The following is a 25,400-nucleotide window of genomic DNA, read 5'->3' on the forward strand; positions in this document are numbered from 1 at the left end:
CCTGCATCATTTGCCACTACTACTAATCATCGAAAAACAGCTTCCAAAAAATTAGTTTTTCATGAACTGGGCAAAAACTGTACAACACAGAGCATGTTTCACAAGTGAAGATACTCCCTAATTAAAAAAACTGCATAGCTATTAAAAACACTTAGACCACATCAATATCAATTAGTTTTATTAAATTTCTAAATTCCATTCTAATGCAACATAATATAAAATTCTTCAAGTTCCTGTATTTAACATATCTTTTGGTAACAGCATTTCATATTTCACTGAAAAAAGGTTTCCCTTTGGAATGAGCTTGAATATGTTTACTCAAAGTGTATGAACGGGAAAAAGCCTTACAACAAATTTCACAGCTAAAAGGTTTTTTGTTTGTATGAATTCTTTGGTGTTCCTTTAGATGTGGTGAATGTGCAAATGATTTTCCACATGTTTCACATGTAAAAGGTTTCTCTTTGGTGTGACTTCTTTCATGTACTTTGAGATGTGCTAATTGTGAGAATAACTTGCCACACATTTCACACATACAACGTTTTCCATTTGTGTGAATTTTTTTGTGCCTTCTGTATTCAGATGATTGTGAAAAGGATGCACTACATATTTTACAGCTAAGAGGTTCTCTGGTATGAATTTGAATGTGTTTACTCAGATTGTGCAAACGTGAAAAGGCTTTTGAGCAAATTTCACACAAAAAGGGTTTCTCGTTGGTATGAATTCTTTGGTGTTCTTTGAGATGCGACGAATGTGCAAAAGATGTTCCACATATTTCACATGTAAAAGGTTTCTCTTTGGTGTGACTTCTTTTGTGCACGCTCAGATGGCCTAATTGTGAAAATGACTTTCCACATGTTTCACACATAAAAGGCTTCCCATTTGTGTGAATCCTTTTGTGTCTCTTGAAACGTGATATATCTAAAAATAACTTTCCACACATATCACAAACAAAATGTTTTTCTTCACCATAAATTCTTGCATATGATTCACAAATTGACATATTTGTTCATTTGAGATAGCAAGCAGATATATACAGAAAATTATACAGGTGGAAGTAAATGCATCTTTTTCTCCATCATGTCTTCTGTTGCCAGTACTTTTATATATAATTTCACAAACAACTTTTATGCCAATATTCTTTTCCTTTTTCCAAAGTTTGTATTCTGGCGCTTTATGATTTTGGGTGCAAAATAGTCATGGCTTCTTAAATAATATCATCTGCAAGGAAAATAATTTCTGATTATCTATAAGATACAAACTATACTACTACAATTACTTAGTAGTAATATTTACTACTAATAGTAATACAATTACTATATAGTACATTCAAAAGTTCACTAAAAGATCCATTCACCTTCTGCCACTGCTCAAATGAGTGACGGTGTTTACCTTTAATCCTTACAGTGTCAAGTTCCTGGAACATGCATGGGCTCATGGCAGTAAGTTTTCAGAAATCACACTATGGGCTCCTTTTCGAACATAGGTGGTGAGTTTCCACCCACGGGTTGTGGAAAAATTCCATAGAAAAACTCACTCTGCAGAGTGAGTTTTTCTATGGAATTTTGTATATCACATATTAATTAATTCTACAAATAGGCCTCTGGGGTTGGGTATACTCATACTGTGATTTTTTTTTTTAGTGTTTTCCACCAACCATGGAATAAAACGAAAGAAGAAACCAAAATTTTTTAAAATATTTAATATTTACAATAAATTATTTACAAACAATATTACTAATAGTAATTTTAAAATAAATTAAAACAACTGTGATATACAGGATAATAATAAAATGCCGAATTTAAAATGCAATAAAATATACTGGTTAAAATCGCTAAAATACTAACTGAAGCTTTCAAAGGCTTCTGCCTTCTTTCTCAACAGTGTAATTTCTGTTCTGCGGTGCATCATTAAATACCATGGCTGGTATTCTCTAACGCACCGCACAACTGTATGGCCATAGCATCTAAACAGTTCTTCAAATAGGCCTCTGGGGTTGGGTATACTCATACTGTGATTTTTTTTAGTGTTTTCCACCAACCATGGAATAAAACGAAAGAAGAAACCAAAATTTTTTAAAATATTTAATATTTACAATAAATTATTTACAAACAATATTACTAATAGTAATTTTAAAATAAATTAAAACAACTGTGATATACAGGATAATAATAAAATGCCGAATTTAAAATGCAATAAAATATACTGGTTAAAATCGCTAAAATACTAACTGAAGCTTTCAAAGGCTTCTGCCTTCTTTCTCAACAGTGTAATTTCTGTTCTGCGGTGCATCATTAAATACCATGGCTGGTATTCTCTAACGCACCGCACAACTGTATGGCCATAGCATCTAAACAGTTCTTCAAATAGGCCTCTGGGGTTGGGTATACTCATACTGTGATTTTTTTTTTTAGTGTTTTCCACCAACCATGGAATAAAACGAAAGAAGAAACCAAAATTTTTTAAAATATTTAATATTTACAATAAATTATTTACAAACAATATTACTAATAGTAATTTTAAAATAAATTAAAACAACTGTGATATACAGGATAATAATAAAATGCCGAATTTAAAATGCAATAAAATATACTGGTTAAAATCGCTAAAATACTAACTGAAGCTTTCAAAGGCTTCTGCCTTCTTTCTCAACAGTGTAATTTCTGTTCTGCGGTGCATCATTAAATACCATTTAATGATGCACCGCAGAACAGAAATTACACTGTTGAGAAAGAAGGCAGAAGCCTTTGAAAGCTTCAGTTAGTATTTTAGCGATTTTAACCAGTATATTTTATTGCATTTTAAATTCGGCATTTTATTATTATCCTGTATATCACAGTTGTTTTAATTTATTTTAAAATTACTATTAGTAATATTGTTTGTAAATAATTTATTGTAAATATTAAATATTTTAAAAAATTTTGGTTTCTTCTTTCGTTTTATTCCATGGTTGGTGGAAAACACTAAAAAAAAAAATCACAGTATTAATTAATTCTAAATTATGAAAGAAAAATTATAAAAAAAATAAAACATGCTTTAACTTGATTAAATTTCATCAGCTTCTACATCAAAATTCCAGTGCATTTATTCAATTTCAGCTTTTTAAACCCAAATCAGATAAATAACAATAACAGATGATTCTTTCCAATTTCCAGAGCTATTTCTTACTGCCATTTATTATAAATTGCATCCACAATTACTTGGAAGCACAGCTAAGATATAGCAACACATACTTGAAGATTTATAGACAATTTCTACATAAATAGTCACACTGAACAACACAAGATATATATTCTTATTATCTCTGGAAGTTGATACATAACAATTGTGTATATAGGTACACTTGAAAAATATATTACAGTAGCTTGTGCTTATGCTGCTCAAGCACTGAACTGTACTTCATTGCATTTGCAACTTTCTGCAATAATTTAAGTGTTTTCTAAAAAAGAAATTTTTTAAATAGCATACATAATATGAAGTTTGTATTACCATTACCAAGTGCAAAACAAAAATGTTACGTGTCCTTGCACACTTGAACATGAACTGTGGGTATCAGCCACCCATCAACTTCTAAATGTGCCAGAAAACTTACTAATTCAAGGCAAGCATACTGAACATGCCATGATGTGCTTCACACTCTCCCATATCTGAAAAGTTTATTATATAATTCTGTGAACTTTTGAATATACCCTGATAAGAAAATATTAAGCAGTCAACAAATAAGTTCATTATATTTATAGATACTTATAAGGGCTGATATAATTACAAAAGTTAATAAAATTTAACTTTTTTTTGATAAATGGTATAAAATAAGCTATTTGCAACTAAAACTGTTATGCAGATCATGAAAATTTATAAGCAAAAAGTAGTAGCATGCACAATATTTTTGCTATATTTTATTTTTATGGAAGACATGAGTGTACACACACATTTATTATGGGATTCGAATAATAAATATTATTTGAAAAAGAAAGAAAAATAAACTTTTATTCATTAAAAATTATATTACTAGTGTATAACCCAACAGTCTTCTCATCTAAGTTTATCAAGTCTGAAATAAATCTCAGGCATCTCTCCATCTTCAACTTTTCAGGATTCTTCTCAAAACATTTGAAGAAGCAATCTTATTGGCAGAAATGTATTCATTGTCAAATAATTAATTGTAAACTCACCTGACCTAGAGGTTGTGCCAGAGTGTAAACAAGAACTTCTGAAGGCTAAACATAGCCAAATGATCAAGTGCAGGAGTGCAGCAATGCACACAATTTTGAATGGACTGTGGTTGAAACCCATGTGACTGGTAAAATGGTTAATGATTGGTATTCATTGTCAAAATAATTAATTGTAACTTAAAAAAAAAAGTGGTTCTGCTGGATTATACCCTTACCAGATCGCCACAGAACCATCTCCCTGTTCTTTTTTTCTTAACAAAGCCTACCAACACTGGAGAAAAATAACGAAACCAAACAACCTCAATTTTACAAGAAAGAATGACAAACTAGCAAACTTTCTTAGGCAGGATAAAAGGGCATACAAGGAAGTGGTATTAAACCACCTCTAAACTTTCAAGAATACTGAAAACCAGTGTCACAGAAAAGTTAAAATTAACTTTAAATAACCTTTGTAGCAACAGCTGATGTGACTCAGAATAAACAATCGCAATTTTTCCCCCTTTACACAATATTACTATAACAGAAAAACCTTACTGGCATGATAAATGATCTTCCCCACAACATAGTGCTCAATCCTGATAGCATTCATATTGTTGATCACCTTCACATTTACATCCAAGTCCTTAGCAGTGGAAAGCTTCATTCCATCTGATGCACTTAGCACATGAAGCCTGTACCAAAACACAAACAGCCCAAAAGTTATGGAAGATTAGAGACCTATGGCCATCAGCTATACAGTTTATGAGAAAGCAAAGACAAGCTAGAATTGCAGAGCACTATGTAGTCAATGTTAAACTTCAATTGCCACCTCCCAGCCCATATGCCTAACTTTTCTAGATCCTGTTCCAGTAGCATATACTGGCATTCCTGTCATTAGCTACCCTGCCAATCTTCTTTGTGTCATCTTCAGAGTGTGATAGATCTTCCCATTTTAATTCCTTCAAGGACATCTACTCTATTCTTCAAGATTTCATAAACATTAATCAGAACACCAATTCACACAACAAAGACATCCACCCCCTCTGGCTGTGTCAAGTCCTGTTACAGATGGATCCACACGCGCTTTGTAAGGCAGTGATTCATAGGAGAATCCCACACTGATTCAATTCTTCCCCGAGCCATAGCACTCCTACTACTTTTAGTAGGAGTGCTATGGCCCACTGCTTTGCTGCTCTAGTCTGAGTTATGATTTCCATTTAAATTCAATTTAATTTGAAAATACTACACTAAACTAATTGATACCTAAATGCAATAATATGTATTATGCTACTGAGTTTATGTATTAAGCTATACCTTTACATTTGTAGAGTTTTAAATTAGTTATAGCCTTACTAGAAATAAAATTCCTTAGCTAAAAACCAAAACATGTATGCCAACATGTTATGGTTTTTAGTCAAACAGATCTATGCGATTAGAACATTCAAGCTACTTATCTATCTGAAATGTTCTTTTCACCAATATCTACCAAATAAAGCATATATGGACCATAACATATTTATGCTATGTAATACAAGGACTTGCTACCCACTCAATATGGAGATTTACTGAGGAAGATAAAAGCCAAACTCCTTTTCGAAACATACCTTTTGTTATGGTCAAACAGCTTGTTTGCCCTATTGAATGAATTAACGTAACTGTTAATAACAGGTTCTGCAATATGCCTTTGCTGAATTACTGCAAAAAAATAAATAAATAAAATATAAATAAAACAACAAATAGGCCAGGAATGCTGACCAAACAGAAAAATAAAAAAAAAAGTTAAGTTAAAAAATTTTTTAATCTTCCTGATACCCATGATACATTTTTTCAGAGCACAATGGATCAGAGCAGTGATGACAGCTCAAAGCCAAAAATTATCACCAAGTGACAATTCTAGGTGTGGTTAGAATTTTTTGGTTTCCTACTAAGTGAATTAGGTATGTGGGGTCAATAATAAGAGCAAAACTTCAGAATCTCTGCCAACTATGTCCAACAACTAGCAAACTGAAGTCAGCTGGAGATATGAACATCAGAATCACCAAGAAAAATTTTCACTCTCTAAGGGGAGTTAGAATGGGGACAATCAAGTCTCAAATTAAAAAAAAAAAAAAAATCAAAAGCTGTAAGGAAGGATTAGTTTATCTAATGCTTCCTTAAATTTATTCAAACTGTCCACGTTCACATCAGGTCCAACATCCAGCTACTCCTGGCTGAAAGCATATTTTCATATATCTCTCCTGCAACTATCTTTATTCAATTTATATTTATGTTCTCTCATTTATGTCATCCAAGACAGAGTAAGGATATCATCAGCATTTAGTTTACTAAATGTAATAAATAGGAATGCACACATAAAGGTGAATTATCACTTTTAATTGGCCCTCAAAGTGTATGTGGTAGTGTTTAATAGGAGTTTTTCTTACAAATGCATTTCATTTGTTTATATATCATATTACATGAAAATAAGATATGAATGGTTACAAAATTAACTATTTGTTAAAAAAAGGTACATAAAAAAGTCAGTAAAGCATGTTATTTAATTTGTCAAAAATAGTCCACACACAAACGTTCATTAAAAACTCTATTAACAAAGGAAACCAAGTTACATTTCTTTGAGCGAATGAAAGTAAGACGGCCTCAATACCTTTATACAGAAAATATTTTAAGCCTTTTACAGAATCTATAAAAATCTCTGCATGATATTGTTGAGGCATTTTCAGTTTTTCTGGGGGGCAGGATAGCAAATGATATGGACCTTAAGAATCCAACAATGCTGTAACTTAACCAGTATAAATTTTTGAAACCTAGTACTCTATGGCTCCATTGTAGAAAAGCACACCAACTTTGTAGTAAGACTATGCCACATTCTGTCAGAGCAGCAAAGCAGTACTGACATTTAGGCAATTATAACATACCTCGCTCACTTCAGAAAACTTTCCTGAGCACCTTTCCAAAACTAAAGTGAATGAAACTTGCTATATGATTATACAGCTCATTGACGAATTCCTCCATGATATCGAGTTTATCAATGTTTATTTATTTATTAATTTTTTGTAGCTACAAAATGTGATGTGCTTGAAACTTTCACATGGCCTCTGCTTCAGCAACTATAGGAAAGTTTCCCACATTATAAAATAAAAACAGTAAAAACTACATGTTTTCTAACCTTATACGAGTACAATTTGAATAACAGTATCTGTTAGTCAATTAGGAGCAATCAATGAGACACATTTAGATCACAGATTTTGATTCAAACTGAGAAACATTCCATTCGCTGAAATTATAGCAACTTGCTGTGGCTTCCCATCAAAGTAATTCTTGGCTTTCTTTTTTTTAAAGACAATATTCAGAAAGTGCTGGATTTTTGAGAATCCTAGATTTTAATGAGCTTTTACTATATGAAAACATAAGGATAAATGCCACAAAAACACTATTACCCAAAGTAAATCTGATATCTATATCTACACACAAAATTAAGGCAAATAGTCTTATTTACACTTTTACAAAATAATATAACCTTCTACAATAATAATAATACAGCATGATAATGATAAACGAATAATTTAAGAATAACTGCTAATGTAGTTTTACTGAAAAAAATTTAAATCTTTAACTAATACCATTTGTATGTATGAAACATTTGATAGTTTAGGATTTGTATTGTTAGAAATTTTTTTATTATATTTTTAACATAATTTTTAAAATTATTAATTTATCAATATTACGTTTAAACATTATAGAATACTTTCAAAAACATTAACTGCAATCAGATGTATTTAAATAAATAAAAACGGAGTAATAAATACATTATTTTAAATAAAATGAGTAATAAACTGCAGCAACATGTAAACATGAAATATGGTAAGTTGCAATGGAGCTCAATGAACTTTGCAATCTGTAATGAAGCATTTTTCTTTTTCTTGCCACTAAAGAGCCAAATGTCTAGCATTCTGAATTGGTATTTATAAAGCAAGGAAAGGTTTCTATCACAATGTGGACGGTGACTGGAACTGCCACTTTCACATTAGGATGTTGCCAAAGGTAACACATTATTAGTTCACCTCTATTATGAAAACAATTGCAGTATTATTAATGTCCAATCTGCTCCATGTAAAGTTGCTAGAAGAGAAAATTACCAAGAATTTTTCTCAATTCCTGACTTCTGGATTTACCAAACCTGCTCCCCAACCCGCTCTGCACTTAATGGTGCATTTATAGAGATAATCTTGTTCAGTCCACCCTTCTGGCATGCTTCAAGAAGAGGTGCCAATAACAGCAGCACACTCAAGGGGTATGGATGCTAGGCACCAGTTCACATTAAAGGGAATTGATCAAAATAAAAAAACAAAACACACAATTTTCTCTATTAGAAAGCAATTACTCTGACCTGTTCCTCCCCCCCCCACCCAACAAGAGAAATCATATATTAATAAAGAGAAATAATATTAATAAAGAATGGTTTTGTTGTATTTCTAAGAATTTTAAAAGTTATACATTCCCCGAACTGACACAAAGCTCATCTCGCAAATGCCACATACATTTTCTGTTTGGATTTCAATAGCTGACAGATGAAAAGTAAAGCATCTATTATGTTTTTTTCTACTCAACTGCAATTCTAATGTGGTGCTTGTGGGATTGGGTATAATTATTATTGTCTTAAAATTAATAACATTAGCATTAGTAGAGGCATATGATGCAAGAAAGCAAGCTTATATAGCATCAGCCAAAAAAAAACCCATTCCCATTTAACCCGTCCACTCATTTCAAATGCTTGTCTAGTTCTGCCTAGAATTTATTTAAGCTATCAACTTCCACAATGATGGATGAAAGTTCGTTTCAGCAATCAACCACCCGCTGGCTAAAGACAAATTTCTGCACATCTATTCGACATCCATCTTTCCTCAATTTCAGTTTATGTCCCCTCAGGTTTGAAATCTGAGCAAGAGGAAGAATCCTATCAGCATTGAGCCAGCTCAATCCATTCAGGCTTTATACACCTCAATCAGATCACCTCGTAGGTGCCTAGTCTCCAGAAGCCGCAATTTGCGGAACTTAAGCCTTTCTTTTGTAAGAGCACCCCTTTCTTCCCCTCACCAGTCTTGTTGCCCTTCTTTAGGAAGGATGTAGAGTTGTTCATTCTAGCAACTCTACATCCTTCCTAAAATGAGGCTTCCAGACCTGTACGCCGTACTCAAGGTGGCCTGACCATTCCCTTATACAATGGAATAATCACCTACTTATCCCTGCTCGCAAAATTCCTGTATATCATTGACAAAACCCCATGATCATCTGGCAGCCTGTTTGCACTGCACACAACACACCATTAATCACATCTCACAATTAATTACAATCGAACAAAACTTAATTTCCTTTAAATCATAATATATCAAAGTCATAAAATTAGTAAAAGGTATATTCTATGAATGTTATGAAAAGCAGAGTGTATACTGTGCATATCAGGCTAATTAATCAAATTTGCTCTGGCCGCATATAAGTCACATAAACCTATTGCTAAAGAATCAAATTTTAATACATTTATTTTTAATTTTCAGTAAATATTTTAATAATACTTTATTTTAAGCTATTCACCTAAAAAAATCCAGAGGGTATACAGCGTATACCCTCCACTACGTCCCTAATCAAAATGAAAACAGAAAATACTCTGCAGTCATTTAAAGAATACTAGTGGAGAAAGGTGCACAGCAAGATTTGGTTTCATTTACAAATAAATTTTAAAAAAAAATTTTAAAGTGATATTTGCCAGATGCCACTATCAGAGGACGGTGGTTTTAAAACCACCTTGGCTCTGCTCTCCAGTGGAGAGATTTGTAAGTACTTTATTTTTCTGCTTCAAAAAAAATAAAGAAATTTTACAGATTACATATAAATACACCGATGGGCTTGTTAGTTTGTTATTTGGTTTTTAGGAGCATTAGCAACTAAGGCCATATTGCTCCGGGATATGCGGTGGTCATTTCGTGACCTTTCCGCATCCTCCGTATTTGGTGGTGACGGGCTCGAACCCCGGTCTAATCAAGAAGCGTGTGCACACCGATGGGCCAAAACATTATGACCACCTACCTAATATGATGTTGATCCTCCACACGCAGCCAAAACAGCTCGTACCTGGCAAGGCATGGACGCTACAAGATTTCTAAATGTGTCTTGTGGTATCTGGTACCAACATGTAACCAGCAGATCCTTTAACTCCTATAAGGTCCATGGTTGAGATGCCGCAGAACAGAGTTGCTGTTCCAACACAAACCATAGATGCTCGATATCTGAGAAATTTGGAAATTCCAGGTATTCCAGGGCAATACCTGGAAGTCTTCCATGTGTTCCACGAACCAGTCTCGAATAATCCAGGGGGGTGTGGCATGGTGAATTATCCTGTTGAAAGACAGCACTGCCAGCAGGGAAGACCGTTGCCATGAAAGGGTGTACCTGGTCAGCAATGATGTTTAGGTGATTTCTTTTGTGTCTTTTAAAATGTATTAGGTCTGTAAACGTATTTCCACATATATCACAAACAAGATGATTTTATTCATTGTGATTTCTTACATGTGATTCACGTTGACATATCTGTGAGCATTCTCTTTCTGTAGAAAAAATATTAGGAATGATTTCAATTTCAGTACTAGTCAATAATCGTGGCATTTCTTGATCATTATTAATAAGTGATTTTTCCATAGGGAATTTTTATTTTCACATTTGCTCGGTCTTTTCTACTGATTTTCTAAATAATGCATAAGTAAGCTATAAGATAATTTCAACTGGAAATTGTTTTTCTTTTAATTATGATATTTTAAACAGTTATTATATAACTATGAATAATGAAAATCCATATACATAAATATTTTAACATCATGAATAAGAAACTGTATTTTTATATCTCTAATGTTTGAATTAATTTCTTCATTTTAGATAATTCAGATATTTGCAGAGAATTATGCAGTTTATATTCACCTTATTTTGTTCCCCTCCAACACATATCTTTTACATATGCAGTTTTACATGACACACTTCACTATCCAGTGTTATTTCTAAAAGCTTCATCCTGGTATTCATTTCTTCTGGATGAAAGCATTCATGGCACAATGCAAATAATATTCTCATCTGTAAGGATAATAATTTCTGATCATCTATAAGTATAACAATTGCATTATAAATATATTAAGGTTGTTGTGAATAATTTTTGTTGTATTACAAATTATTAATAGTTAACTATGCATATAATGTTCACAGATGTAATCAGTGACATAACATCTATGGTGCAACTGTGCTAGGGCCCTGAACTCAGGGAAAAGGGGGGAGTAACAAAAAGAAAGCAGAAAAATAACTTTATGGGTCAATAAAAATATACTGCACTAGGATCCTGAGGTCAGGTTGGGGGTGGGCAACTCAAAAGGAAAATTTTTTGTTTACTCAAGTTAACTCAAAAAGAAAACAGAAAAATTAACTTTGTAGGTCAATAAAGGGTAGAGATTCAGAAACGGGTACCCCTTTCAAAATGGCGGCGAGGAGAGGGGGGGAAAGCAATGATTGACGGATTGTGACTCCGCCCACTCACTGCGTTCCCCCTCCTCTCCTCGCCCGATGGATTTCAACTGACACGCGGACGGCACTTGGCACAGCAACAAATATGGCGGCTGAAAACAAATGATAAATCCAATAAATTTAAAAGTTCAAGTTACCAAAATGCACGTTTTGGTAGAGATTCAGAAACGGGTACCCCTTTCAAAATGGCGGCGAGGAGAGGGGGGGAAAGCAATGATTGACGGATTGTGACTCCGCCCACTCACTGCGTTCCCCCTCCTCTCCTCGCCCGATGGATTTCAACTGACACGCGGACTGCACTTGGCACAGCAACAAATATGGCGGCTGAAAACAAATGATAAATCCAATAAATTTAAAAGTTCAAGTTACCAAAATGCACGTTTTTTTCGCGATAATAAAATGTCACGTGATATTTAAATAAGTCGCATATAGCTGAAAAGGGGAGAAGGAAATTTAAAAGGAAATTTCGCGAAAGAAAAGGAACGGCAAATCAACAAAATTTAAAAATAAAACAAAAAGTTACGCGAAATGCAATCACTTGATTCTTCTCGCCCATACATAACTAGACTATTTCGCGAGCATTAACAACGAACTGAGACGAAGAAATACCACTTGAAAACTGAAAATCTATATTATATATCTATAAGTATATTATTTCATTTCCTACTTTTAGCGTTCGGCAAAAACTATTAATTCACTCGAAAACAGCAAAAATGTACGATCATAATATCAATTTAGGAATTATTACTTCGGTAAAACGGCGCTCGAAACTTTGAAGACGAAACGCGCTAGGGCATTAGTTCAAAATTAGCTCTCTGTAAAAAGAAATTCGCGCGCTCTACATCAAGAAACACCAATCTCATTTTCCTTTCACACCGAAAACATTTGTACTCACACGCAATCAAAATAAATTTGATTGCGTGTGAGTACAAATGTTTTCGGTGTGAAAGGAAAATGAGAGGTTGAATGGAGGGTTGAACGGAGAGAAACAAAGAAAAAAAAAAAACCTGTGAAAAAGAAGATGACACAGCAACAACAGGACACCCGCACAAATGAAATACTGTCTAAAAATGACCGCCGGAGCCTGGAAATGGCGCAATAGTAATCAGCCAATCACATTGTGATTGGCTAATTACAGTACTATTACTAATATGGCTTCGAGCGCCGTTTTGCCGAAGTAATAATTCCTAAATTGATATTATGATCGTACATTTTTGCTGTTTTCGAGTGAATTAATAGTTTTTGCTGAACGCTAAAATTAGGAAATTAAATAATATACAGTACTTCTGTTTATGTATATTGAGAGTTTCAATTTTGTAAATTGAGTAGAAATTATTAGTTTCTCTCAGTGGGGGGGGGCAATTTTCAAGTGAGATTATTATTATTATTATTATTATTAGCAGCTATATGGTGCAAGGAAGCCTGAGGCTTATGCTGCACCAGCCAAAAAAAAAAAAAAAAATTCCCCAGTTACCCTAAGAGAGAGAGAGAGAGAGAGAGAGAGAAAAGTAAAAGGGAATCACCAAGAAAGGGAAGAATGACGATATCCAGCTCAGGACCCTGGGTTTGTTCTTTTGCTTACATAATCCTCCTACTCCAATGAGCAGGCTAGTCATCAGTGGTAGCAGCTGTTCTGTTAGCTAGCAGAACATGTATTCTAACTCTTCCCACAGTTTATAATGTAATGTATTCAAATCCATGTTTCCACAGGGCCAAAGTGAAGACTTGATAAACTCAGAAGCATTTACTTTGAACTATTGGTACAACATTATGCAAGGAAGATATGTCTTGATTAAGTGAAATCCTCATTCTGCATTATGGAAGTTTACAAGGTGTTTAATACCACTAATATGCATACACTGTGTGCATTACCAGTGTACATTATGAATTTAAAACCACTAATGTATGCATTAGTGGTATAAAGTACCCAAATTAGATTTTCCAACTCTACTAACTGCCCCTTTTCATTAAAGGAAGATATGTCTTGATTAAGTGAAAATCCTCATTCTGCATTATGGAAGTTTACAAGGTGTTTAATACCACTAATATGCATACACTGTGTGCATTACCAGTGTACATTATGAATTTAAAACCACTAATGTATGCATTAGTGGTATAAAGTACCCAAATTAGATTTTCCAACTCTACTAACTTCCCCTTTTCATTAAAGACGATTACCGTGTAATATGATCAAAATGCCTGAAATCAGTGTTTTCAGATCATTGTAACAAACCACTAACTGTATGAGATAGAAAATTGTAAAAGGATATATTACTAGACCTTCAAGTGCAAAGCAGCTGTTAATAGTATATAAATAACTACTAAATTAGTGAAAAGAAGATAGTCTGAAAAAAAGTATAATGTGTCTTCATATCAGTTACCAAGTGCAACTGAAATAAAATATTATAAATTAATAAAAGCAAACAGCATAAAGCAATACAAACATACAGTGTAAAAAGTAATATGAAACAGATCCACTATACCAGTATTAATGTGTAAAGATAAGGATGGAAAAAATCTTGTAGCAAGCAAATATCTGAGTCAAACTTGGGCAGGTCAAAAACATTAATACCAGTGTCTCAAAATAAGTTAAAATATATAATCTTTACAGGAACTGCAGTTATGCTTTTCATTTGGAATATAGCATTTTAATATTCAACAGATATTTTCAAATGTTTTGAAAGTAGTCACAATGTTATGAAATAAAAAAATAATAATAAACATTGGTTGTATATATAATGCCATGTTATAAGGTTGGAGAATAAAAAGGACAGCAGCAAAAAAGTAATGAAGCTGAATTTTAAAAAATACCTAATGTGAGTACGTATTGCTCCAGAGAGGGTGCTGGAAAAGCACAGAAGTGTGACCTTGTCAATCCCACAATCCAGACCAGTTAGCCTTATGTTGTTTTTTTGTATGAACGTCCTCTGTGCATTGTGTCTAACATCATCAGAAACCAAAGAATCAACATCAAGTTTTTTGTAAAGCTGGAGAAGAGGCCCACTGAAACACATGAAACATTACAAACAGCTTATGGTGATGAAGCTCTATCCTGAGAAAAAACGTTTTGATGGTTTAAGCATTTTAAAGAGGGCAGAGAGGATACAGCAGACGACCCTTGAAATGGATGACCAAAAACAACCTAGAGTCCCAAATTGGTGGAATGTGTACAATTTATTAGCAAGTGACTGCTGAGTAACATTGAACAAGCAAGTAATGCTAACAAATGATTTAAACCACTGTAACAAATGTATTTAGTTCCCTGGGGAGGAAGATGAGTAAGAAAATATTTCCTTATTCAAATTTTGCATTATTTGAATTCAATCATTACTATTTTTGCCATACTGTGTATAACCATGAAATACTCAAGCACAAAAATTAAGATATGCAGTTTCCTGCATAAAAATAAATACTAACAAGATGAATTATTCAGGCAAGCTGTAAAAGTGTAAATGCCCAACTTCAATTTGTAAAGAAAAGAAAATTATTATAATTAATAAAGAAAATTGTGAAAAAGTGGTAAACAAGTACATGCAAAATGAGGTAAAAACATCTTCAGTATCCTTAGATAACTAATAATTTCAAAGTAAGAAGGTAAGAAAATTCAAAATAAAAATGTAAGAAACAGTATTGAAGGTTACTACATACAGGTTTGAAAACCTCATTTTAGGAAGGATGTAGATCCAGAAAGGGTGCAGAGAAGCACAACAAGGTTTGTTGTGCATGGAAACAAAAGAAAAGTAAAAAAGGTACACCTATCGAGAGAGACTGGGTTTCCTTAAATTGAAGTCTGAAAACTAGTCATCTGTGTGGTGACCTAGTTGAACACTAAGAAGTTAACTAAAATAAATGTTAACATCATCTTTTCACTTTCTCAGATGACACACAAAAGGGAACAAACATTTAAATTGGAAAAGGATGGTTGTAGATTACATATGCTGAAATTTGCATTCAGCTAAAGTGTAATCAATACTTAGAATAAACAACTGGAATTGGTTTGAGGGTAGGAACTGTGCAAAGTAAGGATTTTAAGCTCCTGGGAATGGATAAGTTTTTCTGGAAAATTTTATGATCTTTTTTTTTTTTTTTTGGACTTAAGTAACATATTAAATTGTTCAATAAATAGTTTAATAGTCTTACTCACATGTGTTAGCTTATTTTTAAATTTAGCTAGAAATTTTCAACTTAATCTATCGGTGATTTGGTGTGAATATTGTAGCACATAACTAATGTAGTGCATGGTAGTTAGATTATAGGGTTTTAATTTTGATAGATAAGTAACTGGAAGGTTCTAATCACATAGGTTGGCATATATTTTTTATTTTTAACTAAGAAATTTTACTTTTAGTAAGGCTATAACTAATTTAAAATGCTACAAATTTAGCAGTATAGCATAACGTATAACATAAAAAAAAAAAAAATGGGAGAGTGGTTATCTATCCTGCACAGAGTGAGAAAGTAGAAAAGGTGAGCCAAGGCTGCTCCTAGTTCCAGGGCAGGATCCGGAAACAGTGCAAAACGCAGGTTAGAGAAAAAAATATATATATATTAAGCTTAAGTAAATCGAAAAAAAAATAAATAATAAATAAAAATAATTAAAGAATAAATAAATAATTTTAATGCCACACCCTGGCTACATTGAAGAGGAAGATGTAAGTCGGGTGCCAGCAGAGAGAGAGAGAATGAAAAAAAAAAAAAAAAAAAAAATGGGAGAGTGGTTATCTATCTTGCACAGAGTGAGAAAGAAGAAAAGGGGAGCCAAGGCTGCTCCTAGTTCTACGGTAGGACACGGAAACAGTGCAGAACGGAGGTTAGAAAAAAAGAAAAAAAAAAAAAGAACATCAGTAGAAGGAGTGACTTTCAGTTGGCAGTGGAATTGTTAATGATCGGCATTTCCACGTCCACTATGTTTTTAAAGATTAAAACGAAAGAAGAAACAAAATAAAATGAAAGTAAAGAATTAAGTAACTTAAAATTAAATTGTCAAGCATCGGACCGTTCAAAGTCGTTGAAATTTCACCCGACCGATGAGGTGAGTGGTTTTTCTTCGTCTCAGTTCGTTGTTAATGCTCGCGAAATAATGTTTTATTTTTAAATTTTGTTGATTTGCCGTTCCTTTTCTTTCGCGAAATTTCCTTTTAAATTACCTTCTCCCCTTTTCAGCTATATCCGACTTATTCAAATGTCACGTGACATTTTTGTAACTTGAACTTTGAATTTATTTGGTTTACCTTAGCGTGCCTCGTGTTTCCAGTGCCGTTAGGTACATGGCACGGGGATGACACGGCTGGCACGCAGTGCGTGCCACCCATGCCGGCTGTTTCCGTGTGTTAAGGAGATCATGTGACAATGGGCGGAGTCAACACGCGTCAATCACGGCCGTCTCGCCGCCATTTTGAAAGGGGTACCCGTTTCTGAATCTCTGCCAAGAATATTTGCTACTATATTTGTATTAGCATAGGGGTGGGCGGATTAATTTAGGAATATATTATTATCACTTATGGACACTACTACTATGTTTTTGTTTCAACCTCGAGTTCATTAATAATTTCATTCTACGTATAATTTTTATTGTACACAAAATGTTATATGCAATACACCATTCACAGCAGCAAAGCCAGGAGTTAATAAACACATAACAAATAAATCAAAATCGTTTGCACACGGCATAATTCAAAAGCAGCTTGAATTCAAGGTAATCAGATGCTTTAAGAAGAATAATAAAAATAAAGAAATCAGACCGCGCTGGATTCACTATTCCCATTCTCCTATTTCTTATTTATTTTTATTATTATTATTTTTTTTACCTAATTCAAAGTTTATAACCATTCCTTGATGACACAGTAATCAACGAAAGCGCAAATACGTCAAATAACACTATTACTCTTACCACTAATGCCACAGAGCAATAAGATGCAGTGTCAACTCCCATAGACGCTAATGTTAATTCCGGTTACACGTTAAAACGCATAGAAAGTGGCGCCACCAAAATCTGACCTAAGCAACAAGCGGGAACATTGCGAAGAGTTCGTGGAACACTTTTTATAATTTTGTAATTGCAATGGACAATATAGCGACTCCCTGGATATTAATATAGAATATTCATAATTAATTATTATTGTTAGACAAAAAAGGGCACTATCAAAGTGCGGAAGAATAATGAAATATAACCATAAATAGGGATGTTGAATAACTTAAGATAGATAGCTATAATAGTTTTGTGGTAATGTTAAACAAAACTTTTTATTCTCCCTGTGTTCGAATCCCCCTGTTTTTTTTTTTTTTTCCTTCTTCACTCCCTCCCCAATTTTTTATATATTCTTATACTTTAATTTATGAAGTATACACATGGTAATTTTGTTTTTTCACATATATATTTTTAAATATATAATTATTATGATATATAATATTTTAGTAAATGTTTCTAAATATTTTGAATGGTTTCTAGCATTAGCATTAGCATTAGTAGAGGCATTTGATGCAAGAAAGCAAGCTTATGCAGCATCAGCCAAAAAAAAAAAAAAAAAAAAACCCACTTCACCCCTCTGTTCGTTCAAAATACCTGTCCAGCTGAGCCTTAAACTTATTTAGGCTATCAACCTCCACTACAAGGGATGGAAGTCTGTTAAACAAACCAACCACCCGCTGGCTAAAGGCAAATTTCCGCACGTCTATCCTACATCTGTCTTTCCTCAATTTGAATTTATGTCCTCTCAGGTGATTATTCTGAGCTAGAGGAAGAATCTCATCAGCATTGAGCATGCTCAAACCATTCAAGGCTTTATACACTTCTATCAGATCACCTCGCTGGTGCCTAGTCTCCAGACACTGTAATTTGCAAAACTTAAGCCTTTCTTCGTAAGAGCACCCCTTTGTTCCATTCACTAATCTTGTTGCCCTTCTCTGTACTCGTTCCAGCAGCTCTACATCCTTCTTGAAATGAGGCCTCCAGACCTGTATACAGTACTCTAGGTGTGGCCTGACCATTGCCTTATACAACGGAATAATCACCTCCTTATCCCTGCTGGAAAAATTCCTGTATATCATTGACAATACTCCATGAGCTACTCTTGCAGCCCGTCTGCACTGCTCAGAGAACTTCATATCTGCCTGCACAACCACCCCCAAGTCCCTTTCATTCTCTACCACTGTCAGTGTAGTACCACAGAGTTGATACGTTGCTCTGGGGTTGCTGTTTCCCATGTGTAGTACTTTACATTTGTCAATGTTAAACTTCATTTGCCACTTTTCAGCCCATCTGTTCAACCTTTCCAGATAATGTTGCAGCAGCATAGTGTTAGTAGTGTCCTTGACAACCCTGCCAACCTTTGTATCGTCTGCAAACTTGGACATTAAGCTTGATATACCATCATCAATATCATTTATAAATACAGAAAACAATAATGGACCCAACACTGAGCCCTGAGGGACTCCTCTAATAACATTAGTCCACGATGAGCAGTGTCCATTGATTACCACTCTCTGTCTTCTCCCCCTCAACCACCCCTTTATCCCTAGCAGCAATTTGCCTCCAATGTCACACTCCAATGTCAACAAAGCCATGCTGTGTCCGAGCTATAACTGAAGTCTTGTCTAAATGATCCTGCAGTGCTTCTTTAACCAGTGCCTCCATTAATTTTCCTGGAACAGAAGTTAAGCTCACAGGTCTATAATTACTTGTGTCAGCCTTTGATCCTTCTCCTCCTTTGTGAATTGGGGTCACATTTGCACATTTCCAGCCTATGGGTACCTCCCCTGAGTCCAAGGAAGCTCTCATAATTATGGCTAAGGGTTTGCTTACTTCCTTTGCTGCCTCCTTTAATATAACTGGATAGATCCCATCCACCCCGGATGCTTTTCTTGTGTTTATCTTCAACAGTTTCTCCTCCACTTTACTCCCAGGTATTTCAAGATTCTGTAGCTTACTGCTAGAGTTGAATACACCTCTGGCATTCCCCTCGCTGAATAACTCCTCATGTGTGAATGTCGATGAAAAATATTCATTTAGTTTGTTAGCTACCTGAGCAGGATCATCAACAGTTGACCCATCAATATCAAGTGGACCAATCTGATTCATCCCCTTCCTTCTAGAGTTTACATAAGTAAAGAACTCTTTGCTGTTTTTCTTTGCATCCCTTGCCAAGGATTTCTCGTAATCTGCCTTCGCCTGCCTAACCTCCTTTGTAACTTGGTTGCATATCAACTTGTATCTATCATAGGCTTCTGTGTCATGTGTTAATTTGTAAGTATCCCATGCATTTTTCTTCTCTGCCATATGCCTCATTAGTTCATCTGACATCCATTTTGGCCTAAACCTTGAACAATATTTCTTAGTTGGTATGTAAAGACTAGTAGCTTCCAAGATAAGTTCTTTGAATGCTTCCCATTTTGAATTTGCTGTTGGTAACATCATCAGTTGGTCCCACTGTATAGAATTTAAATACCGTCTCAGTCCATCGTAGTCGCCTTTACGGAAGCAATAACCCTTCCCTTTACCCCTAATGGTAGTTACCTCTTTGAGTAACTAGAGGGAGTAATACTCTTGATTTGATTATCAGCAGTGATTCTTCATGCATTAAGAATCTGCAGATAAATGAAACACTAGGTGGCAGTGATCACAGTGGGCTGAAGTGGGATTTACTTGGATCTTAGAAAGTCTTTTGATACTGTTGCACCTGGAAGACTGCTACACAAATTGGAGCAGTGTGACATTGGAGGCAAGTTGCTGCTATGGATAAAGGGGTGGTTGAGGGGGAGAAGACAGAGAGTGGTAATCAATGGACACTGCTCATCGTGGACTAATGTTATTAGTGGAGTCCCTCAGGGCTCAGTGTTGGGTCCATTATTGTTTTCTGTATTTATAAATGATATTGATGGTGGTATATCAAGCTTAATGTCCAAGTTTGCAGACGATACAAAGGTTGGCAGGGTTGTCAAGGACACTACTGACACTATGCTGCTGCAACAGGATATGGAAAGGTTGAGCAGATGGGCTGAGAGGTGGCAAATGAAGTTTAACATTTACAAATGTAAAGTACTACACATGGGAAACAGCAACCCCGAGCAGCGTATCAACTCTGTGGTACTACACTGACAGTGGTAGAGAATGAAAGGGACTTGGGGGTGGTTGTGCAGGCAGATATGAAGTTCTCTGAGCAGTGCAGATGGGCTGCAAGAGTAGCTCATGGAGTATTGTCAATGATATACAGGAATTTTTCCAGCAGGGATAAGGAGGTGATTATTCCGTTGTATAAGGCAATGGTCAGGCCACACCTAGAGTACTGTATACAGGTCTGGAGGCCTCATTTCAAGAAGGATGTAGAGCTGCTGGAACGAGTACAGAGAAGGGCAACAAGATTAGTGAATGGAACAAAGGGGTGCTCTTACGAAGAAAGGCTTAAGTTTTGCAAATTACAGTGTCTGGAGACTAGGCACCAGCGAGGTGATCTGATAGAGGTGTATAAAGCCTTGAATGGTTTGAGCATGCTCAATGCTGATGGGATTCTTCCTCTAGCTCAGAATAATCACCTGAGAGGGCATAAATTCAAATTGAGGAAAGACAGATGTAGGATAGACGTGCGGAAATTTGCCTTTAGCCAGCGGGTGGTTGATTGGTGGAACAGACTTCCATCCCTTGTAGTGGAAGTTGATAGCCTAAATAAGTTTAAGGCTCAGCTGGACAGGTATTTTGAACGAACAGGGGGGGTGAAGTGGAAGTGGGTTTTTTTTTTTTTTTTTTTGGCTGATGCTGCATAAGCTTGCTTTCTTGCATCAAATGCCTCTACTAATGCTAGATCTCCCAGAGGTCCCATATAGAGTGGACACTATGATGATGCCACTGTGATTCAGAATTCACATGGATGATGATGATGATGATGATGATGATGACAGTGAGGAAATGGATTATATATAGCTCCTTAATGGCAAGAGAAATGTGACACCTACATAACAGTGAACAATGATGGATCTTTGCAGAGAACATAACGTAAACCTGCACAGAATGAGATAAAAGTTTCAGACTTTACATGGTAGATAATGACACTGTAGGAATATTACATTATATATATCTTCTTAACAGCAAGAGAAATGTGACACAATATATAATAGCCAAGCTGCAATACATCTCTCAGAGAAAACATACTGTGGGAATGTTGCATTACATATATCTTCTTTATGGCAACAGAAATGTGACACTTGCATAACAGCCTGGCAGCAATAGATCTCGTAGAGACAACATGGGTAAACCTGCACTGAGTGGAATAAAAGGCTCACACTTTACATGGTATATGATGACACTGCAGGAATGTTGCATTATATATTTCTTCTTAATGGCAAGAGAAATGTGAGACAATACATAACAGCTTAGGAGCAATAGATTTCCCGGAGAATACAGACACTGTGGTTAAGACTTTACATGCAAGATGGTGACAGTGTGGGAATGTTGCATTACATATATCTTCTAAATGACAAGAGAAATGTGACAACTACGTAACAGCTTAGTAGCAATACATCTAACAGACAACATACATAAACCAGTACTGACTGAGATAAAAGTTTTTAAGACTTCACTTTGTAAATGTACTGTACACTTAATTATTCGATAAACTATTAATTCGCTTAATATCAATACACTATTCATAATAATTAATGCAATAAGTTTGGAATCAGTTATTAATTAGCTTTATTATTATTATTATTATTTTTTTTTACATTTCATTAAATATTTCCTGATTCTATCAATTATGATAAATTACCTTATGTTCCTTTGGAAATCGGTACAATCGTACGCCCGAATTATTATATGAAAAACACTTCCTCTTATTCATAATGTCAGTAGACAAATGCAAAAATAAAGAAAAAAAGATGATAATAATACACAAATAATTATAATAATAGTAACCAAAAATGCAATTAAAAATGAACTCGCTACGCTTAACGAAGAATAATTTCTTCAAATACACCCCAGGGGCTCACATCTGGTGAGTATGGGCTTGGCACACCCAGGGTCCCGAGCTGGACATCATCATTCTTCTCTTTCTTGATGATTCCTTTCTACTTTTCTCTCTCTCTCTCTCTCTGGGTAACTCGGGAATTTTTTATAGCTGGTGCAGCATAAGCCTCAGGCTTCCTAGCACCATATGGCTAATGATAATAACTACTGCTCATCTCAGTTGCCCAAATTATTCACTGTATGATTCCTTTCGAGTCAAAGGTGCAACTTGTGCATATGTCCGTTCCGATATTCCCTGTCAGAGACTTGTTAATTTGGAATCTTCTCTTTTCGATCTTCTCTGGTTCAAAATCGCTCTACCTCATTGTGTCAGATTCATCTGTTGTCTCTACCTTTCTCCCAACTCCACTAATCACTTGGAGCTCTTTGACTTCCTCTCTTTGAAACTTGACTTTCTCCAGTCCAACTTTCCTAACAGTGAGGTAATTTTCCTTGGTGATTTCAATGTTCACAACTTCAGCTGGCTTCCGTTTTCTAGTCACACCGACCCAGCTGGTCGAGATGCTGAGGCTTTTGCAATTACTAATGACCTTGCACAGATTGTTCATTTACCTACAAGAATACCGGTCGGATTCTTTTCCTTGGTTGGATTATTGTTTCAAAACTTCTGATGTCAACGTTTGCTCAGATCATGTCAGTGAAATTATTCTTGCAGGAATGGAATTCTTTATCCCCCACTCCACTTTAAAATCTCGTCCTTTATCTAAACCTTGGTTTTCCAATAAATGTGCTAAGTCTGTTCAAGAGAAGAACGTATTGTAATTGGCTTGTTTCTAATTCTTCGGTTTCAATTTCTGCCTACACCAAAGCCTGCAACAATTGTAAAGCAGTTATTAATCAGTTCAAACTAGATTTTGAACAGGATAAGCGTAGAAAACTTGCTTCTTACCTTAATGGTAGCCGAGCATTCTGGTCTCTTGACAAAGCTATTGGCCGCAGCTTTTGCCCATCTCTGCTACCACCTCTGTCCAAACCAGATGGTTCTGTTGTCACTTCAGCCAAGGATAAAGCTGACCTGCTAGCATCCCATTTTTCTTCCAACTCATGTATTAATGATCTTGGTAAAACACCTCCCACCATTCCCAACACGCTCCATTCAATGCCTCCTGTGGTCTTCCGTCAAAAGGATGTCAGAAGGATTTTGACGAATCTTGATGCTAAGAAAGCTCCAGGTCCCGATGGTATTTCTCCACTTGTTCTCAAAACCTGTGCTCCTGAACTTACTCCTTTTCTTTGCTACCTTTTTTCACTTTCTTATTCCACGGGGTTTTTCCCTTCTGCCTGGAAATTTGCTCATATCCAGCCAATTCCTAAAAAGGTTGACAAATCCCTCCCATCCAATTATCGGCCCATTGCAATTACTTCTACTCTTTCTAAAGTAATGGAAAAAATCAATTAACCGCCAACTCTTAAACTACCTAGAAACCTTCCGTCTGATCAATGATCGCCAGTATGGATTCCGTCAGTTTCGATCCACTGGTGATATTCTGGCTTATGTTACCCATTTGCGGACTAATTCAATGGAAAGGTTAGGTGAAACACAAGCAGTTGCTCTTGATATCTCAAAGGCTTTTGATCGTGTTTGGCATGAAGGTCTTCTAAACAAGCGTGCATCTTATGGTTTGCCAACTATTTTTTGTAATTGGCTATCCAGTTTTCTCTCTGATCGCTCACTGAGGATGATGGTAGATGGATCTCTGTCTTCTAACTTCTCCACTAATGCTGGTGTCCCCCAAGGTTCTGTTCTTTCCCCCACTCTTTTCCTCTTGTATATTAATGACCTTCTTCCATTGACTGGAAATCCCATCCATAATTTTGCCGATGATAGCACATTGCATTCCACTTTCCATTTTGAGAATCCTTGTCCTGCTCAATCAGCTTCAACTTCTCGAAAATATGCTACCAATTCCTTAAATGCCGATCTCCAGGTAATTCCCCAGTGGGGCAAAGACAACTTAGTTGATTTCAATCCTTCCAAACCTTAGTCTTGTCTTATATCTCGCAAAAAGGATTCTTCTGCTCCTATGCTTATGTTTAGTGACACTCCGATTTCTAGGCAAAATGATATATCTGTTTTGGGGATTACCCTGACTTCTAATCTCTCTTGGCACAAGCACATTACAAATATTGCTTCCTCTGCATCTAAAAATCTTTCTTAAAAGCTGGAGGGGTGGAGTTGTTCAAGGCTACCCCCATGCATGATCCTATATGCATGGGGGTAGCCTTGAATCTGCCTCTTGTGGGTGGAGGGCTCTTCAGTACAGAGAATATCAATTTCTTCTTCACCATTTTCATTCTAACTTGATCGACCACATTTCTGTCTCTTTGGGCATTCAGTTGGAGAAACTTGAGGACGTTGGTGGGACAGCGACTATGGCGTATAGCCATAGTCGGTTTTGTTCTGGATGGTTCTCAATACCCTTAAATAGACTGGATATTTGACATCCTGGATGGAGTGATTGGGATCCATTTTTGCTGTTTTGCAATTGGTGCAGTTAGGGGCTTGGTTTTCGTTTGGACAATTGTTGTAGGTGTGTCCGCGTTTGGTGCAGTGGCCACAGGTGAAGTCTTGTCGGACACAGACATGGGATGTGTGTCCGAATCGGAGGCATTTAAAGCACTTGATGGTAGGTATGTGCACCTTGAACCGACAAGAGCCCCAGCCAACAAATATTCATTGTCGT

General features: G+C 35.4%; 2 protein-coding genes across 2 annotated transcripts in view; both read right to left on the reverse strand.

The window, feature by feature from the left end:
- Window positions 1-265: 265 nt before the first annotated feature.
- LOC150091933 (uncharacterized) lies at window positions 266-17,603 on the reverse strand. The gene is made up of 3 exons (XM_090370334.1): window positions 17,513-17,603; window positions 11,115-11,264; window positions 266-1,218 (listed from the first exon to the last, which is right to left on the reverse strand). The coding sequence occupies exon 3, from the start codon at window positions 998-1,000 to the stop codon at window positions 266-268; it is 735 nt and encodes a 244-aa protein (XP_090226460.1). The 5' UTR covers window positions 1,001-1,218; window positions 11,115-11,264; window positions 17,513-17,603.
- LOC150091934 (acetylcholinesterase-like) overlaps window positions 11,145-25,400 on the reverse strand; it is a 33,531-nt gene continuing 19,275 nt past the window's right edge. The window contains exon 3 of the mRNA XM_090370342.1: window positions 11,145-11,264. Within this exon, the coding sequence (XP_090226468.1) occupies window positions 11,145-11,264 (120 nt within the window). The remainder of the gene's footprint in view (window positions 11,265-25,400) is intronic.

Source organism: Mastigoproctus giganteus, chromosome 1 (genome assembly GCF_048544385.1).
Source record: "Mastigoproctus giganteus isolate SK-2022 chromosome 1, ASM4854438v1, whole genome shotgun sequence".
Lineage (NCBI taxonomy): Eukaryota > Metazoa > Arthropoda > Arachnida > Uropygi > Thelyphonidae > Mastigoproctus > Mastigoproctus giganteus.

Coding starts and splice junctions, on each gene's coding strand:
- LOC150091933 (XM_090370334.1), bottom strand. CDS start 1,000: ATGTCAATTTGTGAATCATATGCAAGAATTTATGGTGAAGAAAAACAT.